Source organism: Egretta garzetta, unplaced genomic scaffold (assembly GCF_000687185.1).
Source record: "Egretta garzetta isolate BGI_Z169 unplaced genomic scaffold, ASM68718v1 scaffold28, whole genome shotgun sequence".
Classification (NCBI taxonomy): domain Eukaryota; kingdom Metazoa; phylum Chordata; class Aves; order Pelecaniformes; family Ardeidae; genus Egretta; species Egretta garzetta.
In genome coordinates, this window is record NW_009260612.1 from 385,083 (window position 1) to 395,541 (window position 10,459).

Consider the following 10,459-nt stretch of genomic DNA (forward strand, 5'->3'; position numbering starts at 1 on the left):
ATTTGCACATGTGGATTTTAGAGACAGGGAGAGATACATACAGGCACAAACTACAAGGCATAATAAAATGCTACTTCCAACTTGGAGTACACAACCCCATTTTCTAAAACCTCCTACTGAATTCCTTTTAGTAACGGCACCCTGCTCTGCGGTACTTGCTTTATATTACTCCGTATCAGTTCAGAAGTCAAGTGCAGCATGCAGACCTTCTTTTGTATTTTCTACAAAGCCATGTGTGTCTCCGCAGGGCTGTACTTGGGGATAACAATACCCATCGTGACCATAGTCCACACAAATGAGTCTCAATCGGAGATGACGCAGGCAGTGACAGTGGCGTACTACCTGCCCGAAGTGCTGCAGGACGAGCCACCTCATCCTTTCGACTCCGACATAATCATTGAAGAATGGCCTTCTACTATTGTTTATAGTAGGTAAGAAATTTTTATTTTTAATTGTTGAATTTTAATTTTGTTCTAGTAAAAACCATAAAAAAGATGCAGTTTTCAATTTGGGCACGTTACGTCTTTTAAACCAAGTTCTAAAAGCTAACAAACAGTAAAACTTGATTTTTAGTAATTGTTAGAAGCTGCCTGCTTCACGAGACTGGGATATTCAGGAAATAACAGTTACTAACTTACTTGGGAAAATGATGCCTCTGTAAATGTGAGATACAACAGCATCTCAAAACAGACTATTCTATGTAGCTGGGAACAATAATCTGCATATCACTGGAAATGTTAAGAAAAAAAACTGTCATGTGTTTGAAATCAATCACAGTCAGGTGGTACCATTTGCAAACCATGACTAAATAATTTAGAAGGAAGCATTGCTAGGCTCTGGAAAAACTGTGGATTTTAAGAAGAACTTGACATGAAGTTGATTGTTACAGGAGCTTCAGAGGAATCACCAATGAAGACTCTATAATGAGAGAAATAAACCTCTTGGCAGAAATTCTGGAGAGCCCCGAGTTATGTTTGCAGGATACGTTCATCATTGCAGGATATACAAATCCAGCTGCTGCCAATCGACACAACGAGATATGGTTCCTCCAAAGACCATAGCCTCCCATTTCTGGTGCTTGTCAGGCACAAGAATCAGTCCTGTTTTACTGGCAGAATCTCACAGGTGAATCACGTGAGACTAGATGTCAAACCCTCAAAGATTTTAGAAGTGTGGCTTTAGCTGGTTTAGCAAGGCAATCACTCCAACTTCACAATCAGAGGTAACACCTGAAACATACAATTTCCTATGTCAACTTTTACAGGTTTTAATGGAGATTTTTAGCACTTTAAAAATTAGTTCACCTTATCTTATTTTACAAGATAAGGGAGACAAGGACCTCTCTCCTCACCCACTGACTAGCATCTCTAGACCGCTTGTGGTTTGGGACAGTCCTAGGGGAGATCCCAGAGCCCCTGCCCTGGGCACCTAGTGCTGCACCAGCTACACAAAGACCCTAGGGGCTGGGGCTTTCAGTGGGACACACATTAAAACCACCTCACACATGCAGGCTGTGCTTCAGAAAAATATCATTCAGGTCTGAATTTCTGAAGAGAACTACCAAATTTAGACCACTGGGATTAAAGCAAGGAGTAAGATTAGGCCAGTGCTGACTGCCTTTAGCGTCATCACCTGTGGAGCTGAGATCCTTAATGCTTACCTCAAAAAGCATTCAACCAAAGCACTTTTAACCTTGAGAAGAGACCAAGGCGGCAGAACAGTCCTAATGCTCATTAAAGCCCTGACAGCAGAAGTTAGAGGTTACCTTAATCACACACTCATAGTAATCCCATGACTGTGTGTGGCATTCCCAGACAGAAAAGTGGTTACTCTTAACTCTTCAGTTCTCTGAATGCTTTCACCTTATAGCTTTGCTGAATGTTAAAACACTGCGGCTGAAATAATTTGCTGAGTGCTTTTTACACTCTTCTGGCAGCACCACACTATTAGTGTCAGAAATGACACAAATATTTCCCAGAATCACAGAAAAGAATTTAGCTAGAAGAGACCTCTGGCAGTCACCTGGTCCCGCCCTCTGCTGAGAGAGGGGCCAGTGCTGCTGGCAGGGCAGGCTGTGCCGGGCCTCACGCCGCTGGATTTTGAGCATCTCCAGGGATGAGGAGCCCGTAACCCCTCTGGGCCCTGTTTCAGTATTTGACCACCCTCACTGTGAGAATTTTTCTTCTTAATACCTAATTTTCCATGTTGCAGCTTATTTCTTTTACCCTTTATATGCATATGATAATTCTTTGAGTAGACAACTGCTAGCACACTGTGACTGAAAGACAAGCTCACGTAGTTCTACACGCATCAGGAAGTCTGAAAGCAGCACTCATGCTTTGCTGTGTACGACGGTTAAAGAGCCCCTGCTGCACTTTAGAATCAGGGTAGGAAACAGTTTTGCTCTCAAAAATCCCTTCGTAATATCTCCCCTTACAGATGTGATGGTAGAGTTTAATCTTAATAGAAGTAAATGTCATCTTCTATAAAGTTTCATGAAGTACATCACCAGTGTTATTTATTGATTATAGGATTTAGGTTTTTGTGATCTTCAGTTACAACATACAAAACTGCAACCAGAGTCAGTGCCCGCTAGCTTACAGGAGAGCTAACTGGCAAACAAAATGGATTTGTGTAGTACTTCTGATGGAATAAACGTACAGGTCTCAAGAACTTTAAGCCTCCTGGTTCTGCAAGGCTCTCTGCTGCACAAAACTGACTTTACACTTAAGCTAAAACCTCTTGCTGAGCAGCAGGATCAGAGTGCCGGCTGGCTCTGGCCGATCGTGCTTATACGTGACCAAGGTGCTCTCTGGTGGTTGCTGCCCACAGGGGTTACTGGGGGAGACAGCAAAGAGAAGGGGGGGGGGGGGAAGGAAAAAAAAAAAAAAAGAAATAAAGAAAAGCCTTAGTTTTAACATAAACAAACTGATAGTCTTTGCGCGGAGGAAAAAAGCAATCCTCACTTTCTTCTTCTGAATGTCCGATAGCCCTAGCTGTTCGGTTATCCTGCACTAGTCCAGCACAGACATTTGTATTGACACAAATCCCTGGATGTTAAACTGACAGGGACGGGGGCAGAACCTCAAAAAATACTGTGGGCTTGGGGTCTTTCTGGTTCCAACCTGGTTTGCCAGGTGACAGCACAAATGGTTGTGCCAGTTGTGGCCACAACTAGGAACCACTTTGCTTGATGTTCCAATTTAAATGCTCGTCAAATTATTTCTTACTTAACAGAACAAGACGACGAAGGTACCGGTCATGTCTTTTATTCCTCTCAGTTTGTTCAAGATATGGGATCATAGCCAGGGAAAGAAATTCAGACTTCCTTTTCAATAGGTTGAATTATTTCCCGTTTGATTTTTATCTCTTTCACTTTTTATTTATTTTTAACATCTCCTCAGATTGTTGGAAATGCCAGCCGGTATTAAAGTGAAAGCTAACAAATTAATGGAAAATAATAAAAAGTTTTTAAAAACTGAGTTGAGTAGAAGGGCCAGGGAGGTATTAAAAACAGGTTTTGTTTTGCCCTCCTCCCTCCCCCCAAGATTTTTAGAAGAGCAAATAAAAACAATTTCCACCTTTGACAAGATTTTGTGACAAATTAAAGTTTCTGCAATTTGATTGCTTTTGCCAGTTCTAGAAATTATTCTAATTCTTTGGCATAATAAATGTCAAATAGCTAACGGCAGTAGTTAAGTCATCTCGCCATAAAGTACCAGTTTGTACATACTTCACATTTTAAATGTCTATTGCAAAAAGCATTCGCTGTGTGCATTCCCGTAGGCAATCTTCACCTAAACACTTCTGTGACTCAGCTACTTGTGGGCATGTTATAGAAACATCTTTGTTACTGAAACATAAAAGTCAGCGCATCTGAATGTGCTGATATCCTAACTGCAGCAAAGTGTTCAGTGTTGTTTTATGTAAAACTGTGAATTCCGAGATAGTATTTATTTTGACTTATGTTAGACAGCTTCTGCTGCTGAGAAAGAACCGATTAATCTCCAGTTTGAAGATACACTTTATGGCTATGGAACATTGTACCAGCTTCTGTAAATGGCTCTCACAAGCACAAAGAATTGCGTTTATTCACTGGCACACGATGAAGTTGACTTAATAAGTTACACCACTGGATGCCAAGGAAATTACTTAACTATTACTCAAATCTATCGTTTCAGAAAGTTTGACAACATCATGTTAAGCGTGATTTCCTAACTCTTGTTAGCAGAGTAGGTATTTTATTATCCATCTGTGGCTCTACTTTGTAAGCCATTAATGAATGGATTTTCATTTTTAATTTGAAATGATTAGATTTCCAGTACTCAACGGAGATAATAAAACAGAATTCACCCATATTTTTTGAAGATTAGATGACGTAGCCTTAACAGATAAATGTTGTCCTGCATACTGTGTATTTTTCAAACAAGCATTAGTGCCTACAAAGTTTATTCCAGCTATTGCGATACTCAGGGCCTTGCTTATTGTATGTATACAAATATAAACAATTTTTCCGGCATTGTTGCATTGTGCTGTTTTACACTGTCCTTCATTTTCACTGAAATGTCGTCTTGTTTACTGTTTGTCAAAATTAAAGATAAAGATTTTATTGTGCAGAGTACACCTGGCTTTCATTTTCATAGCAAAAGGACTTGTATGTCTGTTATCTTTCCTTTGAATACAAACAGCAGCAGTCAGCAGTTACTATGCTGATTTTACAAAAGCCAGTTAAGCCCCACATTTGACATGGTCGCTCTAAGACCCCAAACCCATACTTTCTTCAAAATAAACACAGACATTTGGAGCTACGCGTCTGCGTGCTGCAGCCAGCGGGTCTGCTAGCAAACTCACTCCTCCTCACTGCAGAAGCCACCCACAACCCCACTTTTGTCAAGCGTCCAGCACAGTCTCCCACAATTCTGACTGCAGCACAGACTGGGGTAGGACTGGTTTCAGAACCAAGCTGCAGAAAAGCAGTTCTTAACAAAGAGGGAGGTATGTATCGGAGTTTTCTCCTAAATCCTGGTGTCATTCAGAACATACTTCGACTGAGTCTTTTGGCGGGGGACAAGGATAATGCAACACATGCTTGTTGCTTCTGTGGCCGCACTCACATACCTCTCCTGACCTCAAACCCCTCAGAAGCCAAAACACAGGAGCACAGTAAACAGCATAATTTAACTTCAGGGCATGGCTGAGGTCCATCATATCTTCTAAGGAGAGTAGTAGCAATAGAAATGCAAATACCAGATCAAAGAAAGGAAATGGAAACCACTGAAGCCACAGTGACGGTTTAGTCAAGGTTTGTCTGTACTCCTGAATTACACCAGACTAGCCAAATCTACATGCTTATTTCAGCTTAAATCTCAAGTAAAACACCTCCAGTTAAATCCCTGCACTCAATACAAGCATTCGGAGGCACCTGTAGTGATGCAAAACTACCTTTGAAGTTCTTGCTAGCTTACCAGTGGAACCTCATTTAAATAGACTCAGGTTACTGGTTTGAAAACAGCTGATCTAAGTTAGTCTAGAAAAAGAACAAACAAGTTTGCCTTCCAATGGTCTTCACATAGACTACACCAAAATCATGAAACTTTAACCAAAGACAGACTCTTAAGGCCAACAGTCTGATTCTAACTTAATCCTAATTTTGTTAATGTTTCTTACTAAAAGAAGAATGTAAATTTTGAACTTTTCAAAGTGGTATCTTATGTAACACCATTTGTCTACTAGCACCTTACCAAAAAGACACAGACCATTAAGTCATCATTGACTGCCTAACAGTTCAGGTCCCTGCTAACCTGTCCTATATTTGGACAGTACCTACTGGTAACAAAAGAAAAGAAAAAAGCTCTCAAGAGAAAAATAGAAAAAAACACCCAAACACAAAAAACCTACCAAACAGAAAAATCAAGAACTAAGTCCACTTACAGATGACTTAAAGCTCTAAAGAATATTCTTAATCAGAGAAAATGTTTCAGTTAACATGCAGTTATGAACATACAGTTATGAAATTAAGGCTGGCAATAACCTGGACAACACAAGCACGGCCATTCTCAACATCTTAGTGCTACTAAATTCAGAAGCCTTCCGTTTGGATCTCATGTCAATTTTGCAAGGACTCCTGAAAGAGGATGAGCAAACTAATTCAATTGAAAGTTTTCCACCAGAGCTTTTTAAGTTATTGCAAGGTAACAGGGATCATTGGTGCAAAGTGAAACAGCAGCTGCTGTAGTTGAAACCATGGGGGTTTTAATTTGCCTTACACTCAAAGGCAAAGTAAATTGCATAGGAAAGTATTACAGTTACAAGTTATTGCTAGTCTAGATACAGATGTTAAAATAGGAAGGGAGGTTATATATTTAGTGACACCGTCCATTTAACAATAGAGAAATGCAACAACTTACCCGGATGTAAGTATTCTGAATTTCTACCAATTCTTCACCAAGTGGAACAACAATTTTTTCCACTTGTCGCTCATGAGAATAGGGCTGAATTTCCGGGGAATCTTCAGCACATAGCTCTATCTGAGCAATGAGTAAGTTGGAAATAACTTGCTGCACAGCCTGTGACAAAAAAAGACCGTATTTGCTTGTTAACACTCCAATAATGCAAGTCAATATCACATGAAAGTAACTACTTCCCATATTTTAACAGGCCTTGAATATAATCGTACCTAGTACCTCTAAATGAGAAATGAAAGACTCTCCACTTAAAGATCTCAAGTAGCATACCAAGAGCCAACATAAGTTCATGAATGCAAAATGCATGCAAGTGCACGAGGGCTGGAGTGGCAGAACTCTCCCTTTGGCTTTGGGTATACCATGAAATACCTGATGAGAAGTAACCTGGAGCTAGGAGCTTAAACTGAATTTAGATGTCCATCTGCCACAGACTGAAAACCTAAGCCTTACTTACGTTTAGCCAGTGCGCTGAACACAACATGAAAGCCATTTTTCATTGAGAGCCTATTCTTTTTGGTTCAAGGAGGTCTGCATACTCAAAAACCAGAAAGTATTATTGCCTTCTAGAAAGGTCAGGAAACAAATAATACAAAGCCTATAGCATGAGAAAGACAGAGCCTCAACAACTAATGGACTATAAAAAGATTCATTTTTATATGGAATTCTAATAGACTTCAGTATCCTGCACAATGTTCAAACTGTATCAAATGGTATTAAACACAACTTCTACTGAAACTTTATTATTCCAACCACGCAAGTCAATTGGACTCACCTTTGTATCGCTGCCTGGTGTGGCACTTAGGGCTAAGATCCGAAATTGATTTGTGTATTTGCTTAGTTCCCTTACCACCTAAGGACAGGAAAGTTTCCGTCAATATCTTTGCAAGAGATTATTTGCTTATACAAACTATGTTGTTGAAAATATCCACTAAGTAGAAAGAGCTTAACAAAATATTCTAAAAAGAGTATATCTAAATGCAAGTGGGAACCAGGAACTGTTCAGTTTATAACCATTTTATCCAAGAACACTTAGTCTTGATTAAGTATATTACTTACATAAGCCCCATTCAGCAGAACAACCTTGGTAAATTAGGAAATGATTCTTCACTTGATTTAACAAAAAGATTAACAGCATGCTAACTCAAGTGAGGTGCCAAAAAGTAAGTTGAAAAAAAAAAAAAAAAAAAAAAAAAAGAAAAGGTAAATCCTGGATGATTAGTCCCATGAAATCTGAACAGAAATTAGATGACAACCACCATGCCAACCAGCATTCAGTTGAGTCTCACTTAAAAATGCTGCATTAGCAGTTGGGAGAATGGCTGAATATTCCTTAGACTCACCCAGGTTCTCATTTGACAACCCTCCCTAAAACCAAAACTGGGACAAGCAAAATAGCTGCTGAACATTCACACGAGAACCAAATTGCCTCCCTATGTCATCTTCCCACAGGGCTGAACTCTGCCAGGGCTGTCAGCAAACACCACGCCTCCTGACCAACCACCCTGCACAGGGAGGGGAGGGAACCGACAAAAATTACAAGCAATATAACATAACACAAAAGCTACAGTGAATAAGTGAACAGAGACCGAGGAGGAATTGAATTTGTGTTGACAGTTCTATGGAAAATCACGCAAAAGTATACCTAAAACAGAGAACAAAGCCTGCCGGTTTCACAGCCATGGGGACCGACAAGGGGTGATGGAAGAGATTTTTCTCAGCTGTAGCTAAGATGACTCAAAAGCTAACAAACACAAGTCTTGGCTCTATGTTACAGAGCGACTCACATAACAGCAAAATATTTTAAGAAAAGATTTTTATACAGTATTTTGAAATAAAATAACCTATAAGCTTAAATTTTTTGAAAATGAAAATGCTATCATTCTGAAAAATGATAGCAGAAAACTGCAACGCTGGCAAACCCACATGTATGGTTTTAACTCAGCAACCTACCGTCTCTTTTCCAGCATGCCAAGCTGGACAAGCACTAAAAAATACCTACATTCCTCTAAAGAGGCCTAGTAAGCAACGAGACACAACTCCATATATGTTCACAGTCAATGTCTCCAGTATATAAAACCGTAACTTTCTTTAAGGTCACACACTGCTATGAGGAGATTAAGCCAAGATAACGCAATGAACTCCTTGCTAATCAAGTCAAAGTCCCATTTCAAAAAGAAATCTTGAACTCGTTTTACTAACGTAAAGAACTTAACAAAAAAAGCCCACATTTTTTTTCTGAAAAAAATACCTTCCCCCATTTAAGAGCTATTCCAACACAGCACAAACACACCAGAGTACACCCGCAAATACAAACACAGCTGAAAGAAACAGCATAGTGACTTTCTTTTTAGTTACCCTAGTCAAAAAAAAATTTTGAAACAAAAATTAAAATTTTATTCATACGTTAAAAGCATTCCCACCTGACCTTACCAAGGTTTAATGCCGGTTTTACTTAAAAACAAGGCACTGATGCCGTAGAGGACTGTTTGATCTCTTTCACACACAGCTAAGGACCTGAAGGACAATCTCTCTACAGCAATGATGACAGTCACACTTTATGGAGAGCCTGTAAGTGATCTTGGGGAAGGTTTTCTGCAATCACGAGACAAGAGTGGGGTGATTCCAGCATTACCTGACAGTAGGCATGATTTCCAAGGGCTTTGTGGGCTTCATCAATGACCAAACATTTAATCTCTACAGCAGGACATGTTCCACGAGAAAGATCATTCACCATTATTTGAGGCGTAAGGAAAAAGACTCTCTTGGTAGTCCACAGTTCCCTCCGACTGAGGGCTTGGGTTCCCCCTGAAAATTAAAGAAATAACATGAGCGAACTGTTCTGCTGAGAACACACCGCAACACACGACCCGAGAATGATGGCAGAAGGATGATGGGGCTGGCAGACACACGTCAGCTTTGGGAAATGAGAGCCTTTTAAAGTAGCATGCACCTTGATGCTAGTCCCATTTTCAGGGGGAAAAAAAAGGTGAATGCAATGACTAGAAGATTTTTTGCATTAAAACAGTAAATCCAGAGCTGCAGAGAACAAGGCTAGAAAGCTCAAGATGCCCCCTAGCCTCCGGCAGCCCTATACCTAACCTACACCATCTCTGACAAAGGTTTGCACTTAAAAACAGGTTACAGATTCAGTCATTAAGGCTATCATTCAGTAAGCAATAAACTGCAACTCATGAGGTTTGCAAAAACTTTAAAGAAAAAAAAAAAAGCCTTTATTCTTTGGCTTATATTTCATACAGAGCATGTTTTCCGTGCAGACATTTACAGCTCTGTGTGGAAACCCCAAGGCTCTGTGAACCACAGGGCTGCACCCCAGAGCTCCAGAAAACATGTTGCAGTGTTTCATCACCCTTGTATTGGTGACCTGGGGGGTTAACTATTGTGAAACCTAAAATGAACCCCTTAAAAACCATCTTGTCCTAAGAAAATCTTTCCAGTGAGGGTGGTGAAACCCTGGCAGGGGTTGCCCCGAGAGGGGGTGGAGGCCCCATCCCTGGGAACATTCCAGGCCAGGTTGGCCGGGGCTGTGAGCAACCTGATGTGGTTCAAGGTGTCCCTGCTCCTGCAGGGGGGTTGGGCTGGGTGACCTCTAGGGGTCCCTTCCCATCCAAAGCATTCTAGGATTCTATGATTCTATGAAAAGACTTGGTTTTTTTTTTCCTTCCGCCGCTGTGGCTTTTCACGTTGCTTGCCCTTACCCTAAGTGGCCTCAATGTTTGCGGCTTCTCCGAGGCGACCCCGAGCACGGCCCTGCCGCCACCCTTACCTGTCATCTCGGCCATGTGCCGGGCCGGGATGCCCATAACGCGGGCGCAGGCCTCCATCTGCTGAGCCACCAGCGGCTTGGTGGGGGCGAGGAAGAGCACCTTGCCGGAGGGGAACCAGCGGTAGAAGTTGTACATGACGACGGCGGCCACGAAGGTCTTACCCAGCCCGGTGGGCAGACAGACCAGCGTGTTCCCCCGCCGGGCGGCGGG

General features: G+C 41.2%; 2 protein-coding genes across 2 annotated transcripts in view; one reads left to right on the forward strand and one right to left on the reverse strand.

Annotated features, from left to right (window-relative positions):
- LOC104131704 (heme-binding protein 2) overlaps positions 1–1,061 on the forward strand; it is a 3,702-nt gene extending 2,641 nt beyond the window's left edge. Inside the window, exons 3-4 of the mRNA XM_009644905.2 lie at positions 248–431; positions 890–1,061. Coding sequence (XP_009643200.2) covers positions 248–431; positions 890–1,061 — 356 coding nt within the window. The remainder of the gene's footprint in view (positions 1–247; positions 432–889) is intronic.
- Positions 1–10,450, reverse strand: part of FANCM (FA complementation group M) — an 82,899-nt gene extending 72,449 nt beyond the window's left edge. Inside the window, exons 1-4 of the mRNA XM_035900443.1 lie at positions 10,249–10,450; positions 9,097–9,269; positions 7,237–7,314; positions 6,408–6,566 (exon numbers count right to left, since the gene is read on the reverse strand). Coding sequence (XP_035756336.1) covers positions 6,408–6,566; positions 7,237–7,314; positions 9,097–9,269; positions 10,249–10,384 — 546 coding nt within the window. The 5' untranslated portion in view covers positions 10,385–10,450. The remainder of the gene's footprint in view (positions 1–6,407; positions 6,567–7,236; positions 7,315–9,096; positions 9,270–10,248) is intronic.
- Positions 10,451–10,459: the final 9 nt, after the last annotated feature.